Genomic DNA, 22,460 nt, shown 5'->3' with positions numbered 1-22,460 from the left:
CAGAGGTGATGGAAACAGGACTTCAGAACATTTCTGGTAATGAGAACCCCCGAGAAAAACCCTCCAATTCACCTTTCCTGAGGTCTGTGGAATCTGCCCTGTTCTGTACTTTCCATTGATTAAGAATGAAAGGTTTCATTTCAAATGTGAATGGTGATGAATGATTCCATGTCAAACAAAGTCTAAAATAGGGCTCCAATTTGGAGAGTTTTGATTCAGACGTTGCAAAAAATAATATCATAGTGATCCCTGCCAAGTGATTGACAGTCTATGAGAGTGGCACGTTGAGGGGTTGCCGTGGTAACCGGGGCTCAGTTGCAGTGTTGTGACTAAAATTAACATAAAAAAAGATATGAACCCTGGTCCAAGGACACCATCAGAAAAGCATTACGGTAATGCTCTTAAACATGCAGTAGATCGATGTAAAATTTAAAGGGGACAAATTTATGTAACTGATGCGAGTTGTGAATGAAATTATTTGAAGGTGAAAAGCTATTTTAGCTCTCAAAAAAAAAAAAGAAAGGATGAATTGTTTGAGGGCAGAGTGATACTCCATTTTGATTAAATATACATCGTGGCTTTGGGTTAGAGGGCGACATTATGGAGTAATGCCCTGATCCAGACTTTATGTAATAAAAGAAAGAAGACCTACAGAGAAAAAGACAGTAGAATAATCGTGGGTGTTGGATGCCGTGGCTCTGTCATAAGTTAGTGGTGGGGGGTCATGTGGCTCTCTGATAGTCTGACGGTGACACAGATATCTGCACTCATTGATTCATCTGCTGTAGCAGTGAGGGGGGGAGGAAGGGATGGTTCTTATTTTTAATCCAAGATAGATAGGGGGGGACCCTTCACGTGCACACTAACACACACAAGCACATGCACAAGGATGATGTCAGCTGCAGAGTGTAAACAGAAGCTGCAGAACTACCAATCAGCACGCGCTCTTTAGCAAATTACAGTGAAAATTAGAGTGTGAGAGCAGGATAAAGGGATGAAGTGCAGATATAGCTGTGGAGAGAGGGAGAAGCTTTTCCCCAGATTACAGAACAGCTACAGATTACGGCCTGTGGATTAGGAGGGTTTGACCAAAAAAAAAAAAAAAAAAAAAAAAAAAGTAGAAGCAGAGGGACAAACAAGCCGCTTTTTCTGTGTCCTTTTAAGAGTGTTTGTGTGTGTTGGTTTTTGTGAGTGTTTGTGTCTGTGTGGTGCTCCTTACTGGATATCCTGCTGTGTGCTGGCTTCATCTTCATCCTTCTCATGCTCTGTCAAAGATCAAGGTTATCACAAACGCACATGTGCACATTCGTATAATCACAAGCACGGACATGCACTGACAGCCAGACATCAGAATATGAACACATATCACCGCAGGAACATGACAACAAGATCATATACCTCACACACCCACAATCTGCTTTTCTACTGATAAACACACAGTTACCACACTGATCCATAATGGAACAAACTGTCTTTAAGTGCAGGAATTGAGGTTATTTGCAAAATTAAATTTGGTGAAGTTGTAATATAGTTAAAGAATCTGACTGATAACAAACATAAAACTGGATTTGAAGTTTACATGGATTGTAATGGTTTTAGATAAACCTCGCTGTACTGAAATGCATCAGTAGTAATTAAAGATACTTTATGTCTTTCTCTAATGATAATTATAGATGCATCTGAGATTAAAATTCAGTGTGACATCAACGTGTAAACAAATGGTGAAGCCATAAATTATACAATCTCCGCTCAAGATTAAACCTGCATTCACTCTCAGACTGATTGACAAATCTTTTTAATGCAAGAAGTTTAACTTATAGGAATAGCTCAACATTGTCACAATTTGTTAAAATCATTCGCTTTTTTTCCCCCGAGAATGAGATGAGAAGATGTTTGTGTGTTATGTACAGAGTATCAGTCAGGAGGCTCTACTCTGCATAAAGCATAAAGACTGGAAGCAGGTGGAAACAGCTAACGTGGTTCTCTCTAAAGTTCAAGATTATTACTACCAGCATCTTTAAAATTCACTTATTGACATCCATAATCAAACGGAGATTTAAGAATTAAATTTGTTTTTTTAGGGGGAGTTATGTGTGGTAACTACTTCTTAACGTACAACAGTCGGGTGCAGTGACTTCCCAGATTTTTGCCATCACTGTGAGGTTGCCAGGTTTGTTACCATCATGCCTGTGCAGAGACTTGAGTTCACACCTGCACTATAGCCAGAGACACTCAGCACAGACGTGCTAGGCGGATGGATAATCTGTGGTTCATCATTAAATAGTTGCAGCACATAACTCACCCTAAAACCACAATTTGTTGTTTTTACTTCCCTGTCAGTGTATCAGTTATACAAAAGAGATACAACAGGTTAAATTTGTGAGCTTTAGAGTTGCTGCCAGGAGGAGTTTTAAACTTTGTAGAGAGCCAGGCTAGCAGTTTCCCTTTGCTCCCAGTCTTTATGCTAAGCTAGGCTAATCACATCCCGACTCCAGCTCTAATACTTTACACACAAACATGAGAGTGGTATCAATCTTCTCACATAACTCTCGGTAAGAAAGCAAATCAGCTTAGTTCCCAAAATTATTACTTTAAGAACAACTATATCAAATGTGTTAATGTTTTCAGATGATGGCGGGTGTTGTTTTACATCAGTAATCCATGTTAAATCAAACGTATATTATGATCAGTTGAGAAACACATAATGTGCAGATTTTTCATGTAACTGAGCATTCAAAGACCCAGTTTATCCAGAATTATCCTCTCTTTTTGAAGTTTTTCTTGCCTCTTCACTTCTCCTTGACCTCTGTTGTCGTTGTGAAGAAACTGTTACAAGGCAGCGAGTTGTTTTAGAGCAGTCGCAGGTATAAAAAGGGTCGCTGTCTACCTGCAGGGAATATTAGAATATGTAAAGGAGAGAACGCATTAATCACTGAATTCTGAATAGGTTTAAATTTGGACTGTCTCTATAATGAGTATGACACTTCTCTTCTTCACTCTCTCTCACTCTCTCTGTCTCTTTGCTTTATGTATTTCAGAGCTTCTCGGAGCAGCAAAGCGGGTGAATGTCAACATCCAGGATGCAGATGGGTAAGAAACAACAACTCCTCTGTTTCATTGTTATTATTACTCTTTCTTTGCTTCTTTTTCCTCTTCTTTTGTTTTTTTCTCTGCCTATTCGGTCCATTCTTTTCTTAATTTACTTCATTTTTGTCTTTATGGCATCATGTTACGTCATTCCCTTTTCTTACATGACATAGTAGCTTCACAGTTGAATCCTTGAATCAGTATTACACTATTTTGGCTCTGATTTACTCACACTTTTTTATTTATAGCTATTCAAAATACACTCAGTTGCCAGTTTCTTAGGCTCACCTGGCTATAAGTAAAGCAGACTAACACAACAGCCCAGCAGTAAATCCTTCCTTCTTCAAGGTTATAATCGGTTTTTTGTTTAAACTGTTTCACAGATGTGTCGATTCAACTTCACCGTTATTTTATAGGCTGTAGTTGTTGATGCTGTTGAACTGTATTCAGTAGTATACTGAGGGGTGTTTTTCCACTCGTTGATATAACTGGGTTAGATAAAAGATTAGAAACACCTGTCAGTATAAAGGAATACAATTCAACATCACCACAAACACAGCCTCCTATAGGAAGTTGAAACAGCCTTAGAAAAGAATTTCCACAAAAGCTGAACATTGTACCCTCTATACTTCTGCAGAGCTGTTGTATTAGACTTCATGTTTTAGCTAAGTGTACATGATAACGTGGCTACTGCAACTACAAAGTAAACACATCCTGCGGTGATGTGGGACTACAAGACCTGTTGCAAATACTGTGTGACAAGTGGGCAGTGTAGTGTTTATGGCAGTGGTTGCCGAACCTGGGGGTCAGGACCCCCCCAAAAGATCCCAAAATAAATCTGAGGGCTCACAAGATGATTAAAGAGTAAGAAAAATATTTTTTCTAGTTTTCCTAGTGAAATACTGCAGGCTCTGTTAAGTAGAGCAAGTTATATGAAAAGCCTTTATTAAATCTGCCATATCTGTTTAAAACGCTGACCAGTTTTGACCTCACAGGGTCTTCATCGGGGCGGATATAGTAGTAGTAATTACCGATACGCTCTACAGACTTTTAATATGACTCCTCTCCGTGTTCTGCCTAACAGTGCCTGAAGAGTGTTTCCTGTGATAATTTTTTCATCTTCGAGAGCACCTTAAGGTTCTCTGGACTAACTACATGTGAAACTGATCTGCATTCTTCCTCAAATACTGGATACGTCCACATATCCAGGCCTCTAAAAATCCCTAAAATAAATCAATCTCAAAGAGGCAAAATCTCTTTTTTGCTGACATGCCAACAGCTCATGTCCACACTAAAGCCAGAACCTGTGAGGTTGAGTCACTAATACACATTTAAAGGGTTCACAGGCAACCACAGGAGGACCGTCCTTCAATCAGAAATCTCAGATTCAAACGATGGGACAGGAATACTTAAAGATCCCCTCCAGACATGTTTTAAGATGTACCTTGTTAGAAACTCTTAAAAAGAGTACTCCTTCTTACTTATTGAAAAAATGGAGCACTGGAGGCCTCAATTTTGCACATCACACTTGTGCAAATTGCATACTGGCCCACGATTAGCTCCAAACTAGCTCTGATGTCACTAATCATGCTCGTACGTACATGGCCTAAACTCAGATACAGAAACTTTTCCACTTTCAGCAGATTAATGTGAAACAGTCGTCTAGTTTCAAACTCTGCACATACGTACATCGTTCTGCACAGTGAAGCTCAAACATCCAAGTGAAAGAACAAAAAGCAAAGCATATTTTTGACCGGAGGGAGGATGGAGGGTGGAGGGTGGAAGGGGGGGGGGCTTTAAGTGTCGTTGAGCAGAACACCAAACTCCTGCGAGGCTTTGTTCTGTAGCTGACCCATGTTTTGATTTCCTCACTGATGGAAGAAAGGAAAAAGGAACAAAAAAAATCTCCTTCTGCAATCAATAAATTATCAAATATATCACTTTACACGTTATCCCCTGCTTGAATCTGCCTTTGAAACATATATCCAGCTCAAGAGCTCAAATCTAAAGACTGTAATTACCTTAAAGGAAAGCCAGCACTTAATTTGCTCAGAAATGTTCCCTTATCAACTCTGAATGTACAGCTATGGGTTTTGGCTATATTTAGACTCATGATTGGTTAAGCTTTTTATGTGCACATGCTTGGTTTGCGATTGTGTTCCATTTGGCTCCATCACATAACAAAGATCTTTTTATTATGTTGATTGGAATCAGATAATTGGACTCTACTCCTTGTTTAATGACTGATGATTCGTTTTGACTCCAGGGCCAGGCCCTTATATTCACCAGGGACCCATTAGACACACACACACAGAGACGCGCTGTGTGTACGCTCAGCTCCAGGGGTAGAGAGATTGCTTATTAATGGAAGTAGGTCATTTGCCCCCTCCCGTCGCTCACACAGAGCTGAGGGGCGGAGCTGCTCTACGCTGGAGATTATTTCAGCAAAGTTATGCTCTGGTTTTACACGTTACGTGTATAAATGTGTATTTTTACACATAATCTGTGTCTGTGTGAAGGTTGTCGCCGCTGCACCATGCTGCTCTGAGTGGTAACAAGGAGCTGATCTCTCTGCTGTTGGAGGCCCAGGCAGCAGTGGACATTAAAGACCATAAAGGTAAAAAATACACACACAGAATAAGACTGTCACTACAGCTTATTGTGTTACTATGAGGCAGGCACATAACACACAAGGCAGGCCAAAAAACAATAAAAAAAAAAAACCCAGAAAAACAAATACATATTTCCAGCTTACCCCCTGTGACAAATAATGCCCTCTTATGTAATACAAGGTGATGTTGCAGAAAATGCAATAACATTTTTTTGTGTAAGTATATTTGTGAGAAGTGACAGATTTGTGTGCACAGCAAACAATAGAAAATAAAAGAGGAATGTTTCAAGGCTGCAGGACTGAGAGCCAAGTGGAAGCAGAGCAGTCCAGATTTCCCTTTTCCCATCTTCATCCCAGCCTGGCAGATTCCAGAAGAAGGAGGAGAAATCACAGGGCAGATGGGAGATATAATCCCTCCAGGATGTAGGTCTACTGTCTCTGTCTTCCCAGTCAGTCATGCCCAGTATGTCTCTAAATAGAGGCGTACACCTGGCGGACAACCTCACCAGGTGGCCCTACAACCTTGACTGTTTTTTCTTAGTTGAGGTTGTAGGGAAACTCATTCTTTCACTGGCTACCTAAATCTCATGGTGAGCATTGTCGTCACTACATTTCAGTATGTTGCTCACATTACGGTACACAATGCACGAACCTAAGGGTCAGTCTTAAAGCTGCTCGAATCAATTATTTTATCTTAACAATGGATTAAATAACTAAGTATAATGTGAAAAGGGTCACTCATAGTGACAAACCTACAGAGAATTATCACCTCAGCTCTGCGAGTGTGTCAGTGTCTTTCAGCTCATTGTTTTGGTTTTCCAGCCTCCAACTTTACTGTTTTGATTCATTAACCACTCTCAAAAGTATTGATTTCAGCTTCAGCAGACAGCTGTTTTCAGCAAACAAAGCTCTAAAATCTCACTGTACACTACCTGCTCAGCACCAAACTGCAGACAGACAAACTTAGCTGCTGAACATAGTGGAGCATTAAACAGATATTTCCCTCACAAGATGGCCAAGACCAAAGCAGAGCCAGAAGAAGAGTGAATTCCTAGACTTCAGGATGGCGTTTGCTTCATCAGAACTGCTTGTTGGACCATTAAACACCTTTCCGTCATGAGTATTAGGAGGGTTGTGTCTGACCACTTTTGTAACTTTCCAAAAACGATGATCTGACACAGATCACACCCATTGCACGCTGTGGTTGACCTGCTGTGCAGGGTTGAGAAAGTAGCCAGGGTTGTGCTTCTCTCATCTCTTTCTAAATCTCTATCTTTGTCACTGTTCATGTGAACTATGTTGTGCAAAACTATGAATGATTCAGAACACTTTAGATTTCTGACGTGGTTGGACAACACGTTGTACAAACTAGTTATTTTATAGTATAACACCTTCATAGATTCACCAGGTGGCCAGAGACACGGCTCCAAATGAATGCTAATGTTGCTCTGTGTCTGCTGAATGTGTAAATAAGCAATTGTTGTCTAACATGTTTGCCCTCTAAACGGTGATAATATGTCAGTGGTGTGTTTGTAGCTTGCTTATGTTGTTCCCAAGTGGCCCAAAAAATCAGTTATCGCAGGTTTAAGATTTATGCCTTAGCTAGTTGGGACAAAGGTGTTCTCAAGTCTCTTTTCTCTTGAAAAAGAGATCTCATTCTCAATGGACTACCTGATTGAATAAAGTAAAAATAATAACAATAATAATAATAATTTGACTTGGATGATTTGATCCTCATTCAGACCCTCATCGTACCCAGCTACAAAATGTTTCTACAAAATGATGCCAGTTTAGGTCACTGACTTGGACATCCTGCAGGTCCTTGCTTGCCTGTTGGCTCGTTGATATCCTGTAAGAAATCATAAGCAGGAAAAGGAGTACGCAACTATGTCAGAAACTCTGCCAAAATACTGCTTGGAACTCATATGGGTATTTCCAAATTCAAAGAGCCCACATCGTTAGAGTTAATAAATTTCTTGCTTCATTATAAGTGCATAGATAAACTGAAGGTTCATTGCTCTATGACCTGGTCATGATTCACACAGCTCTACCTTAATCTGAGGGTGCATTGCTGTCATTATAGTCTTCTCCAGATGGGTTCAGCAATCTAATTAATGGTTGAAAACTGAGAAATGAGGAAAACCAGCACCGCCTGCCAAATCAAACACGCTATTTCCAAAATCCACATGACGTTCGGGAGACATGTCAGCTATAACAATTGCCAGAGCTTTCAGGATTTGAAATACACTACACCGTTGACCCCTGATAAAGAAAAGGGCTGACACCTTTCTAGCAGTCCTCCAAAACCCTCTTTCTAAGTGTCCATTACACCAAGAATTCATCTCCCATCTGCAGACAAGCTCAGTCTCTCTCTTTCCCTGCACAGTCTGGGTTATATCTTACTTTCTCCTCCTGATTTACTGAAATGTTTTCTAGAATATCTTTGGCACTTGCCATCTATTCATATACACAGGCTTTAGCTTCTGTAATTCAGCTGTTGTGTCTCTTTATCCTGCCAGCACCTTACCTCTGAGTCAGGAGTCCTTCATGCCAACCAACTGGGCCTGGAGGGCTTCTTTATTCAGCTCCATGATGTGGCTCATCACTGGTATCAAGACTGGGGGTCTTGGGTTGCTGCCATGAGAAACATGCTCACTGCTCCTTATAGCCACTGCTATAAAGTGGTGTTTAATGTGTTCTGGTTAGAGGCACCGGTAATGTTCCCACGCTGCTTTTGTGCATCATGCTTCAGCTGGACTTTACAGCAACTTGTATTTCCTATGAGGCTCCGGGTCTTGTTCTCTCGGGTCTCGTCCAGCCACTTATTAGGGTGTTCTTGTCTCACACTTTGTCTGAAAGCAGTTTGTCTCGGACATCCTGTTCCCACAAACAGAGCTGCCAGGGTCATGAAAGGTCAAAAGCGTGTCAACCACAATAAGATTGCAATTCCAGGAGGGATATAGAGTCTGTGTCTACATCTGCTGCTGCAGTGAGTCAAATATGAATGACACGCCTGCAGAAAATTCCAGAATTTGGGGTTTAATTGTTTTCTACAGCAAAATAAGCACAATGGAGTAAATTATTGTTGAGAAAAACGTCTCATAATCAAGTTTAGTGATTCTACTTTAAAATTAAATGAAAATCAGAGGTGTTTATGCATATTGAATGGACACTGGTGGTGGTGGAATATAACCAAGTACATTTTTAAGTGGTATACGTAAGTATAAGTTTGACGTACTTGTACTTTTATTTAATATTTCAAAATAATGTTAATGCTACTATATAGTTCTGTTCCACCACATTTAAGAGGGAAATATTCCACTTTTTACTCCTCTGCATTTATATCACAGCTACAGTTACTAGTTACTTGCAGATTACAGTCAAAAGAAATGATTTTTTATAAAATATGATGCATTGTTATAGATTTAACTACTCAAATTCTGTAGTTAATAGTTATATAGCATCAATAATAATAATAATCTAGTAATATATAATAACTACGATTGTGGGGATAACAAAGTATGATTTTAAATGCATACATTGACATTTACTTGTTGCAGAATTGTTTTTTTTTAATTTTAGTATTTATTCTTTGTACTAGAAAAGTAAAAGTTCTGAATACTTCTTCCAACACTGGCTATACTCTCATTTATTTGTATGTGTCTGTGTACATGTGCTCCTGGGATCCTGGGTGTCTGTGTTTTATCATGCTGTCATCTTTGGCTGTGTGTTTGTGTGTGTGTGTGTAGGGATGCGTCCTCTGCATTACGCTGCATGGCAGGGGAAGACTGAACCAATGAAAATGCTGCTGAAGGCTGGCTCGTCAGTCAATGGACAGTCAGATGAAGGACAGATCCCTCTCCACCTATCAGCTCAGCATGGACACTATGATGGGGTAACTGTGTGTTTGTGTGTGTTTCGGTGTGTATGATGGCCTTGTGTGTGTTTTTGTGAGGTGTGTGTATCGGTGCCTCATGATGCATGCATGATTTTGTTTTTTACATGCAAGAAAAGATGTTTGTTTCTGTGTGTTACAGTCGGAGATGCTGCTACAACACCAGTCCAACCCGTGTATCTCAGACTCAGCTGGGAAAACGCCGTTGGACCTCGCCTGTGAATTTGGACGTGTTGGAGTGAGTAGATTTGACTGAAAACCAAAAAAACTCATGCACTTACATACATAAACACATTTTTTATTTAATCTAATTTAACCTTTATTCAACCTGAAAGCTTCATTTTTATTAAAAATCTCTTCCTAGCCAAGATAGGCAGCAATAAATGAGTTTACAAGGTATGTTTCCATACACCTGTTTTTATTCACATTCTCAATTTTCAAAAAAATATTGAAATATCGTTAAAAAAAAAAAAAAAAAAGTATGCTTGGCTGAGGTGGAAAAGTTGGCATATCAATAAAAGCCAAATGCAACAAGCAGCAATGTAAACAGATTTGGAGATTAAATCATGATGTACATAATGCATGTGGCTTAAATGTCCACTCACGTTTCCGCTCAACTGAAGAGACGAAAAATAGCGACAGATGAAAACATCAGACCTGGACAGATGAGGAAACTAAAACACTCCTCAAATTAATATATTAAACAAGCAGAAATATCATATTTCCTTCATGTTTTCTATGTTATTTTTCACTGTTTGAGGTTTGACTGGCGCTCTCTTAATTTCGTCATCTTGTTGCACCCGTTTCCTCTGAAATGGTTTAATGGTTCCTACTTGAAAAATAGCACCTCCAGCTCTTTATCTTGAACCAACTCTAAATATTTGCATGAAGTAGAATTTTCTTTTGCCAATATTCTGGAAATGAAGTTAAAATTTGTGCTGCTACAGACAGACAACATGAGACAGTACAAATCATATAAAAGACTGCATCATAGAAACAATCTAAATGGCACCTTATGATGACACCCTTGGTCACCATGGTAACAGCATGGGTAATACTACAGCAAACACTCGTTGAGCAACTCCTTTGTCAGAAATACAAACATAAGAGCAACTGGTGTATCTGTTTACAGCAAAACCAAATAAACTCACGAGTGGTTTTCCACACCACAGTTGCACTGTTCCCTCTAATATTTAAAACTGATCAGCTGTCCAAAAATTCTGAAAATAACATGTCTACAAAAGAAGACACTGAACACTTTTAATATCAACTACCAGCAGAAGGAAATATTCAGTTTGCAACAGCGGTAACATAATAGTCAACAATAGTGCTGGATTACATGCATGACTCATTTCCTGTGAATCCTTTGTGCGTTTGAAGGCTGTTTGATTCCCATACCAGGACTCTGCCTCTAATATACAATGGAAAGTACAACGAAGAGAGGTAATTAATGAATATAAATACATTTAAAAAATGCAAACCAAAACAGTTTAAAAAAAGGGGAGTTTGATTAAATGAAAATCTCAAAACGGCGAACACATCTTGAATCCAAGATATGTCAAAATTTTGGGAGCCAGTAGAGAGAGCATTCAGTTTCTGCTGCAATGATTTTAATTCACAAAAATTTAATTTTAGTTTTGCAGAAGGTGTTTGGCTCAGGAGGTAGAGCAGGTCGTCCACTAATCAAAAGGTCTGTTGCTCAATCCCCGGCTCCTCCAGTCCACATGTCGAAGTGTCCATTGGCAAGATACTGAACCCCAAATTGCTCCTGATTGCTGTGCCACCGGTGTGTGAGTGTGTGTGAATGGGTGACCATAGAAACATTGTGGGGCACTTTGTGCAGAAAGCACTGTATCACTCCTGATGAGCAGGTTGGCACCTTGCATGGCAGCCTCTGCCATCAGTATATGAATGTGTGTGTGAATGTTGGCATGTGTTGTAAAGCGCTTTGAGTAGTCGATAAGACTAGAAAGGCGCTATATAAATGCAGTCCATTTACCATTTACCATTTACATGTATGTATAAGTTATGCTGTATGTGTTCGTCTGTGTTTTTAGGTGGTCCAGCTCCTGCTCAGCAGTAACATGTGTGCAGCCATGCTGGAACCGAAACCGTCCGACCCCAATGGAGTGTCACCTCTCCATCTCGCTGCCAAGAACGGACACATCGATGTCATACGGTCTGAACAACTTGTCCTTTCAGTCTGCCTCATTCAGCGTGTGTCCGTCGTCATTCCTACTGTATCTACCTGTCATTCAGTCCCTATAGCCTGATGTAATTTAACCTCAAATCCAGGATTAAACATCTGTTACAAGCTAAAGGAAATATAATGCAGGTCCTCATAGTTTTCTGTAGTTAGTCTTTTTAGAAATGCTTTTAAATCACTTTTATCGACTTCCTTTTATGTATATGCAGATTTTATTTAAAGCACTTTTTAAATTATGTTTTGATAGGTGTTTTGCAAATAAAAGTTATTATTATCATTATTTTATGCACACAATTTTGCAGGTTGCTGATTCAGGCTGGAATAGATATCAACAGACAGTCTGAGTCTGGCACAGCACTACATCAGGCTGCCCTCTGTGGGAAAACAGAGGTAGTACGCCTGCTGCTGGATGTAAGTCTATCTGCCTGTCTGTCGGTTAGTTGAATGTGTTTACATAAGCAACTGTTGTTAAAGCTGCCTCCCTCTCCTCAGCTGGGCAAGTTTACACCTCAGCACTTGTCATTCACCCCACTGAGCTGTGTGATGAAGTGAGATGTAGGATATGTTAGCTTGTTACATAAAAACCCTCCCAGCCAATTATGTATCTCCAAGTTTGCTCCTCCATTTTAAAACAACCATACGCCCATGCTTGCACGTGTTGTCTTTTTTCGTGCGTGCGTGTGTGTGGGTGGGTGGTGGGGCAGGCTGACGGATTTCAGTCACTGACCTCACGGATTTTCCCCCCATGGGAACAAATCTCATTCCAAGCTGAAGTCAAAAGTTGGCAGCCCTGATAAAACTGTAGCAGACTGGCTAGCATGCTACGTGTCATGCGATATTCAAAACAGCTTTGCTTTGTGTTTCAGCTCTTTTATCACATTCAGATAAAATGATGATAAAATGAAACCTTGCTTACAGGACTTAATTACTTTTCTGCATTTTGCCTCTCTATGTTATTAGTGTGGTGATGTTGACCAAAACATGACAAAAAAGTGAATGAAATGCCAGAAAGAAAGAAACTTTTAAGGCCTGTACACACAGGGTCAAAGCTCCTCAGAAACACAGTGTGTAATACTGTATAACCTTGTTGTTGTTTACTGTTGACAAAAGTAATATGTTTTCTCCTCTACCTCCATCCAGAGTGGCATCAGTGCAGGAGTGAGGAACACTCTCAGTCAAACTGCACTGGACATCGTTAACCAGTTCACCACCACACAGGCCAGCCGAGAGATCAAACAACTACTGAGAGGTGAGAACATGAGTGCCAACACACAATAGCACAAAATGTAGTTTTGATCTGATACCAAGTAATAAAAGAATCACAAATACTGACACAGATGTTTTTTTATTAGGCCTTATTAGAAGCATCATGTAGGGAAGAGTCATGTGTCATGCTTTATGAAGTGAATCATTAATGGGCTATTTCTAAATGACTTTTCTTTAACTGCTAAGATTTGCAAAACAATAAACATTTCCTCTTTCTAGTATCACTTGACTCTGCAGCTCAGCTGTATGAAGCTGTTCACAACTTTACTGCTTTGGTTCACGCTCACTGCTCATCGTCATTGTTTTTGGCTGCAGCAAGCAGCTGTTTTCAGCGTAAAAGCTCTAAAAATCGACTGTACACTACCTGCTCAGTGCTTAACGGCAGACAAACACAGTTTGAGACTAGCTGATAAATGTAGTGTAGCATTTAGCAGCTTAAGATATTGTAGACAGATACTTTATTTATCCTGAGGGAAATTCATGTACAACCAAGAGAAAATAAACAACATTGAATAAAGCAATGTAAGGAGAACTTCAAAAATTCAAGTTGCAATGACTTAAGGTGAGGATGCTATCAGTGCAATTAACAGTCAGATATTTCCCTCAGGAGTTGGTGGAGACCAAAAGCAGAGCTAAAAGAGAGTGAATATTGCACTTACTTTCACCAGGCGGAAAGAAACACGACTCCAATTGAATGATAATGTTACTCCCTATCTGCTGGATGTTTAAATAAGCAACTGTTCGCAAAAAAAAATCGTGATCGCTGTGAGCATATTGACTATTGACGCTAATATCAATGCCAAACTAAACTCTGTTTTGCAGATGCTTCGGCTGCGATGCAGGTACGAGCACTGAAGGATTACTGCAACAACTACGACCTTACCAGCCTCAACATCAAAGCTGGAGACATTATCACGGTACTTAACTTAGATTAAACAATGGCACCAAAACTTCAGTAATTATTGAACTTGTCTACTGAAATTCATCAGTCAGTGCAGAACGCAGTGTACTATATCCTTTATGAGCAAAGTTTTTAGCATTGGTAACAACTTTTTATACATATAGCCTATATTTGTATAACTTTCACTTATACAGCGATGCAGGTTACACCAGCTCTTCATATGTTCAATTTTAGCGTAGTTATAACGTGTTAAAGTTTGTATAAAGTGTTTAAAGTGGAAATTTACACATCACCTAATTAAAATGGGTTGCTCCACAAAAACTAGTTCTTATGTAGAGATTAGTTGTTTCTAAATATTTACACCCAGTAACTGCCAGGTGAAATGTACAGTAGCTAACTGAAGTAACTGACAAAACTAACGTTAGCTTGATAATATTTCCCCAATTTAAATTGAAGAGTAAATTAGGTAAACATGGAATATAGTCAACATATCTGAACTGACACTTCATTAAAATACTGGTTAACACTAACTGGAAAAGATTTTAAATAAAACAATACACCTTCTTTTTCAAAACATTATGCCAATAGTGTAAGCTAGACTACAATGACTAGCTAGCTAAGTTGGTTAGGTTAGCATAAACATATTTCCTGCTCATTCTAAACTGTATGAATATTAATGTATGTATGCAAATAAACAAAGTCCCAGTTTCCACATTACTTAAGTAAAACGTTTAATGGTGCAACCCAATTTAGTAAATCATTAGTTTGAAACTAGCTAACATAGTTCCTAAGAACTTAGGAAGAACTTTACACCCACACTTAGTTATGGTTTTACGAATAGCTAGTGCAACCCAATCCAGTTAATGTTTTATAAGTGTACACAAGTTATAACCTTATTACTTAATTGGATTTTGTAAACTGTGAGTGTGTGTGTGTGTGTGTGTGTGTGTCAACAGGTTTTGGAGCAGCACTCTGATGGCCGATGGAAAGGCTGTATTCACGACAACCGCACTGGAAATGACCGGGTGGGGTATTTCCCCTCCAACATGGTGGAAGTCATCAAGAGGGCAGGTGACCACCCACATCACAGCGGTGTGTGTGTGTGTGTGTGTGTTTTGGGTGGGAGGGTGTATGAGTGGCTGTATGTGTGTGAGCTCAGCAGATGTTGTGTAGCTCTAGCTGATCATTAGTTGTAGATAGCTGCAGCATCATCAGCCTCTTTAGGCAGCTCATCTGTTTTTCCCAACCTGTCAATCATTTACCAGTCACCCAAGACTGTCCCTTACTGGCTGTCAACACTCCTCCCCCCTCTCTGCCTCTATTTCTGCTCCTTCTGTCACCCTCCCTAGTTAATAAACCCAGCCTGGGGCCTGTATCACAAGCGAGAATAGTGAGTTAGCCAGTGATCTTTGCATTTGACTCACTTCATTGTATCACAAAGCTGTCTCACTTTTATTCTGGGTTAACTTCAGAGGATCAGATCAAAACCTGTCAATAGCCACACTACTGATCAGTCAGATCACAGCAACAATTCTCTCAGGATCCTGAGAGGGACAAAAGTACATTTACAATAAAGTGTTACCTAATTAACCCCATGCGGTTCACCCATTTTTTGATCTGTTCCATTTCCTGTTTTGTCACCTAACTTTCGGTTGTTGTTGATGACTAATTCAGTTTCTTCCAGGATTTCACAGTTTTTTTGTGATTATTGTGGCCAAAAATGCTTGACTTTGGAGCAGCTATTCTCGAAAATTGCGATACAATTTGCGATATATTGAGTATTGTGGTAAAATTGCGAAGCAAAGGAAAATAATTTGATTGTTTTTAAACTACCAATGAAGAGTTATGTAATCACTTCCTTTGATAAAAAGCATACCACATATCACAGAAACAACTATAATTCACAATCTCCTGGAGGGACTGTGCAGTACATATAAGTCTAAAGTCTCAGTCTTGCTTGACTCTCACAGCCTGCTGCACATTTGTGAAAATTCAGAATGTGAACACATCCACCACAAATATCAGATTAAAAAGTTTGTTCAGCCTCAACTAGCTCACAATTAGCTCAAGTATCAACATGATTTAAACTATTCACCTTAATATAACATGTAATATATATTTTGCCAATAATATAATTTTGAATAATGAGCCAGCTACACACTAATAGGCCACATCATGGGAAACTGGTCTGTGCAGTGTAGCAGTTTATCAAACCTGAATAGTCCTCTTTGTACTCTTTACATCTGTTTACACCTGGTATAAACATGCATCTCCACATGCGTCCTGAGTGACCACATGTGATCAGATCTCACTTCCCCGCTCTATATGCAAATAAACACGGACATCATTTCCCTTTTCAAGACGAAATTCGTTCGTTATTCGTCCAAAGCTGTGTTCAGCTTGTTTGATAACAGGATAGGCTAAATATTCAGGATATAAATATATATTCCGCGTCGGGAGAGAGAGAGAGAGAGAGAGAGAGATGCAGCGATGTCCCCGCAGCTGCATCTCTCCATTCAGAGACACCGTGCGCATTTAAGCATAAGATACAGCAGCATAACTTCATTGATTATTTAAATCTCCGACACGCCGACAGGATGGGTCAGGATCTAATGTTAATTAACGTTCTGTGTTCTTCTACACATCCAATAGGTCAGCTTTTACAAACACAGTCCAGGTTCATACAGTGAAACTGTTTGGAGTAAAGCAGTCGTCCTCCTGATAAATCCTGAGTTCATTATGTTTAGCAGCGCAGCAAAACTAAAAACTGTATTTATCAATTTGACAGGACAGAAGAAACTATCCAGCAAAGTTTAGCTTCTGAAATATTTTTTTAGACAGGTGGATTACGTTTTTAATTCACATGAAAAACAAAATAATTTGTTTATCTTGTAATCAAACAAGTTGAACAGCCTTGGACAGAGGGTCCTGTGTCTAATTTGCTGGAAAATAGAGGACGTCAGTTGAGTAGGCGGTCCTTCAATGTGCCCCAGAACGCATTTACATTTACACTACTAAAAGAATGTGGCCACATGCGGCCCAGACCACCTCCAAATGTGGTCTGAGTGATTGGATTTTAATCTGTCCCCAATGCGTCTTGGGTGCGTTTAAACTTGTATTTAGAGCTGTCCACTTGTGATCGGATCACCCGACAGATGTTAATGCCAGGTGTTAACAGGGCCTTTGTTTTTAATAAAAACATCCTGTATTAGCACATGTTTTGAATGGCCAAACACATTCTGACTAGTCACCATGAGTAATATAACCATAACATGATCAGTTGATGCTGGTGCTGTGTGAGCGGATGTTTGTCAGACTGAGGCAGAAGGAAGTTTATGCCAGCAAAGTAATTACAAGCTGATAAAGTAAACCTTCACAATGCAAAACATTCCCACCTCTGCTGTAGACAGCAAGTTAAAAAACTAAACAACAGAGTCGGAGCACTTCTTTGTTGCTTAAACACATAATGTCAGTAAAGAGTAAGATTAATTTTGCCTACCCTGATAGTTATGTGAGAGATAGAAGAAATGCTCATTATTCAACCTTAAGTCCACTCTGAGTTTAAAACTGGACTCCTAACAAACTGTAATATTTTCCCACACACTCAGCTAGATGAATGGCAATTATAGATGCATATTATTAATTGCACACACTGTTAATTAGCTACATGTCATTCAAATAGACCTTATCAGGCATTTCTTTTCTTCAGGCATTTTTTGACTATTTGTACTTTTCTTTTTTGCTCTGACAACAGGAAGAGCCTTAACTTTATTTGGAAATGTTTTGTATCACTTATTCATAAAGTAATAGTTTGTTCATCAAAAGACAAAAAAGCACCAAATGTCACTATGGATAATCCATTTATTCTCCATACTCATTCGACACAATTGAGCATGTTGACCATATTTTTAAAAGTCGTGGGGTTTAAATTTTTACCTCGCTGATTTTCACATTTTACTGCAGCAAACCAAATTTCCCTGCAGTGTTTCATCTCATGTCATATTTAATACTCCACTCATGGTCCTGAGGATGTTATGTATGATTGGCATGTAAATAAAAACTGTACTTTTTTAATGTGAAAGCGCCCGTAGCTGGATTAGAAAACTCAAAGTTGGAAATCAGCTTTGTGATACCAGTTATCCAGGATCACAGATGTTAGGCTCAGTGAAGCCAGACTAAGTTGAACTTGCTTCGTGATAAAGGTCCCTGCTCTGCTTGACTGTGATGCTTTTGTTCATATTTCAATTTGCTTTATTGCTGTAGTGGTATTACGTTTTAATTTAAATAAATATATTCCCTGTGGATATATGGATGTATTCTTTTTCTCATATTTTGATTTCAATTAATTATTATTTTACACATTTTCTGATATGATTAGATTTGTTTTGTTTCAAGTTGACTGATCAGTTGTTGTTGTTGTTGTTGTGTTGTTGTTGTTGTTTTGCACCTCCCTCCTCCTGGCTCGAGTCCAGGTCACTCCCCCTCTCAGCAGTGCCACACCCTCCTGCTCCGCAGGCCCAACCCCTGCCCCATCGCCTCGGTCAACGGACACTCATACCCCCCCACCAAAGTCCTCCCCCTGCATCTGCCTCCCCCTCCATCCCCTCACCCCAACACACAGTCCCTCCCTCGGTTCTCCTCCTTTGGGTATGTTCCACTTCCCATTTCTCCTCCTTCTCTCTCGTCTCCTCCTCTGTCCACTCCTCCTCCTCCTCCTCCTCCTCCTCTCTCCACTTCTCAGGAGCAGCAAAGTCAGACAGGTACATACTGTAGTACACTTTAAATCACAGATAAGCATCATTGTTAGTAGATAAAAACAGTTTTCCACACTGTTTGACAACATCACATATAAAGTTTGTTATCTATCTGCTTGTTTTAATAAAGGATAAGTTCACCCATTTACAAGACAACATATTTTACACAGAACAGTATCTACCTGTGCAGATGTTTTGGGTTTTATTTGCGAAAGTTTTGAGATATTTGCCACTTATAAGTTTTTTCAAAGGAGGTATCGCACATTCAGATATCTCAGATGCGGGTGAGTTGGAAAGTATCACTTCAATCTTGAGAAAAGAGGATCCCGCATTCTACTCTTCATCCATAAATTGTGATGCTGAGCAAGAGCAGAGTACGGGATCTTCTTTTCTCAAGGTTGAAGAGATATCCACTGCTGAAACATCTGGTGAAAGTGACAAATTTCATTTGCTTACTCATTGACTGCTCAACAGTCTGTGACTACTCCAAGAGATGCTCCTCAGCTTTTACCAAAACAAATCAATTAAAAGATCAATTACTAGTATTTTTGGGGAAAAAAAAAATGGATTTTTAAAAATTTTTCTATATAGATATCAGCATTGGTCTCAAAAATTGAGGCTCTACTGTGGATTGTCTTGATTATCTGGAAAAAAAAGATGTTCAGTTTTTCAAATGTACCGTTATCCTCAGTGCTGTGGCAACCACAAAATAATGCTGTTGTTATGATGACACATGATGATACAGAAATGTCAGTGACATATCTCAAAACCTTTGCAAATAAAACCGAAACTGGTAAGGGCTAGAGTGAAAAAAAAAAGTTTGACAATTTATGTGAACTGAAATGACCAGTTTTATGGTTTCACTAACAAATCATGTAAAGTTTTCAAGGCATATGCCTCATTTTATATAAATATTCCGGTCAGTTGGCCTGAAATATCTGGTATCATTGGACTTTTTGAAATCGCAACAAAAATTGTAAATAAATATGGTTTGAACAGTGCTTATCTGCACAATATTTGCTTGTAAGAAAGAACCTGCCTAACAGTGTGTGGGGTTTTTACAAGCCTCAAAACTTTTAACAGTTAACAGGTGGCGTGACCACAATGATTAATTCAGATTTCATGAATTTGCAGGTGTGTGAGTGCTTCTTTGTGAGCCTGAGTGTTTGCTTCATTAGTACAGAAAGGTTAAAAACATTTTATATATGAATATATTTTACACTTCATATAGCAGTTGATTAATAGCTGCTTTTGTAGTTAAAGGAACTTTCTCAAAAAATAAAATTAAATAGTGGCGGTAACAAGTGTGTGTGTGTGTGTGTGTGTGTGTGTGTGTGTGTGTGTGTGTGTGTGTGACAGGTTCGCGGACTGCCGAGTTGAGTCCTCAAGGATCTCCTACTTTGGGCCAGCAGAGTAGCACCAGTGAGGATATCTGGGTGCTACGCAAACCACTGGCAGGTAAACTCAACAGTGTGTGTTTGGTTGACTTCGTGTGAAACTGTGAGTAATGTGGTCTATATAATACCCTAGAATACGTGTTTGTGTTTGAAGGTGGTGACCGCAGTGGCAGCGTAGGCAGCATCGGCAGTGCTCGGTCATCAAGCAGCCTGCAGAGCTCCGGGAACACACATGTTCTGACCACACCTGCACCCAGTCCGCACCCAGCACCCACACCAGGTGTCAACACGCACGGCCTTAACGCTCCAGGCCTGAACGCACAAGCGGAAGGGGTCAAGGTAAGAGACTCCTTTATGTGGGTGTATGTTTTTTTTGCAGGTGTTTATAGTGTGTTTTGACAGATAGATCACAAAACAACATACACATCATTTCTTGGAAACGGCAAAACATTTTCAGGAAACAACACTAGTTACCAAGTAAACCACAATTCTGTTTCCTGCTGTTTCTGTTTGTTCTTCTGAGCAGCATCGCTTTTTTTTCTACAATAGACCAAGTGCATGAAGATGATGCCCTCCTTATTCGCCCTTTTATCAATTACAGAGCATTATAAAACCTATAAATACAAACATCAACACTCCTCTTATGTGTATGTACAGTATTTTTGGTAGAGTAACAAAATATGCTAACAACATAGTTTTATTTATTATTATTTGCATGTTTTGAGTCTGAAATTGAAACCTGGCATTTCAGTCTGATAAGCATAAATGTCACTGGAGTTATTTTTTTATCTTTACAGTTTTATTGGAACCACTGAAAATATGACAAACACATACTTTTAAGGCCACATCTGGTCTCACATCCACTGTTGCACCATGAAGTTATACTTTTAAAAAAGTTTTAAGTTAGATTAGGAGAAAGATCAACCAACCATCTAATACTAAATGTATTAGATGGTTAATATCACCTCCACAACAACACAAACTTGCCCACTACAGTCCAGATAGAGAGGTTATAGATACAGGTGTTTGTCTTTGTATTTTATTGTATGTGCATATTTTTTCTCCCACAGTCTAGTTTGCTTTCATTTTATAGTCTTGTGATGTCATGCACCTTGCAGGTCTGCTCTCTTACACCTTCAGTGCATTCTAAATCTAATTTCATCACCGGACGTAACTTGTCTATTTTTAGTTACTACCTGGAACTTTAGCAACTAGTTAAATTTGATGGTGGTAATGTATTACGCTGGGGGGGGGGGCATCGTCTGTTTTATGAAGTATTTATTCCAGGGTTTCAGCTGCACCGGTATTGGTAAATTGCAGGAAATGCATGAGGTGGAGAGTCACTGGTCTTTTATATGAGCACTTAGTCTGAGTCACAGGCCCCTCTGGGATCTGAATGATTATGCTTGAGTAAACGTTTCATTTTCTGTGAGTGTGTATGAGCGTGTTTGTGTGTTTTAGCTCCTGGCCACCGTGCTGTCCCAGTCAGTAAAAGCCAAGGAGCACCTCTTGGAGCAGTCGCAGTCTGTTGAGCAGTCGACGAGTAAGCACACAAACTCACACAAATATTTTCAGCTTTAGTTGAAGTGATAATTTGTGTCATATTTCATTGAAGTTAAAAGTCAGTTTTGCTGCCGCGTTCTACTAATTGATCAAACACAACCAAGATTTAAACAGACAGCACAGTGTAAAGTTTGTCTTCACTTCCTATTACAAATAATGCCAGTGATTCAAAAAAAGGCACTCTGTCAGAAGTAAAGTGATTAAATACTACAATTCAAGATGATCAAAGCAGTGTTCACACATACAAGAAGTAGATCAGGGCTTGTTTGGATTGCTGCCTTTGTGAATCATGTTTTTCTTCATTTCACTTTTAGTCCAACTGGCTCCTTAAAGACCAACTTTCTATTCATATCAGACACAAGCAGCATTTCTTTCTTCCACCCCTGTAGAACTGAAGTTGAACTTATGCCTTATTTATAAAGGCTGTCCAAAAATGTTGCTGTAAACATCCACGGACAGATCGCTCTTTCTTGGGATGAAAAAATTATGGTTCTCAGGAGATTTAAGATTCAGCTGCAACAATGATGGTTTGCATCTAGTAAGCGGAATAATCTTTGTGTAATTAACCTGGACAGTGATAGCTACCATAGCTAAGGAAACAGAAAAATCAAAACTCCTCCGTGTAACATACATGAAAAAGTAAATGGACTGCATTTATATAGCACCTTTCTAGTCTCCAGAGCACTCAAAGCGCTTTACAGTACATGCCAACATTCACCAGTTCACACACACATTCATACACTGATGGCAGAGGCTGCCATGCAAGGTGCCAACCTGCTC

The 22,460-nt window shown here is 39.4% G+C and overlaps 1 protein-coding gene across 1 annotated transcript in view; it reads left to right on the top strand.

Moving 5' to 3' along the window:
* Positions 1-22,460, top strand: part of si:dkeyp-9d4.3 (caskin-1) — a 39,098-nt gene that overhangs the window by 5,403 nt on the left and 11,235 nt on the right. The window contains exons 2-14 of the mRNA XM_042394184.1: positions 3,039-3,090; positions 5,607-5,704; positions 9,448-9,593; positions 9,736-9,831; positions 11,651-11,772; positions 12,102-12,210; positions 12,940-13,048; positions 13,888-13,982; positions 14,923-15,037; positions 18,439-18,726; positions 20,080-20,178; positions 20,272-20,456; positions 21,579-21,660. Of these exons, the coding sequence (XP_042250118.1) occupies positions 3,039-3,090; positions 5,607-5,704; positions 9,448-9,593; positions 9,736-9,831; positions 11,651-11,772; positions 12,102-12,210; positions 12,940-13,048; positions 13,888-13,982; positions 14,923-15,037; positions 18,439-18,726; positions 20,080-20,178; positions 20,272-20,456; positions 21,579-21,660 (1,596 nt within the window). The remainder of the gene's footprint in view (positions 1-3,038; positions 3,091-5,606; positions 5,705-9,447; positions 9,594-9,735; positions 9,832-11,650; positions 11,773-12,101; positions 12,211-12,939; positions 13,049-13,887; positions 13,983-14,922; positions 15,038-18,438; positions 18,727-20,079; positions 20,179-20,271; positions 20,457-21,578; positions 21,661-22,460) is intronic.

The sequence above is a fragment of the Thunnus maccoyii genome, chromosome 2 (assembly GCF_910596095.1).
Source record: "Thunnus maccoyii chromosome 2, fThuMac1.1, whole genome shotgun sequence".
In the NCBI taxonomy this organism is placed as follows: Eukaryota; Metazoa; Chordata; class Actinopteri; order Scombriformes; family Scombridae; genus Thunnus; species Thunnus maccoyii.
Note: the sequence above shows the minus strand (reverse complement) of the source record. Positions and strands in the feature narration are given on the sequence as shown.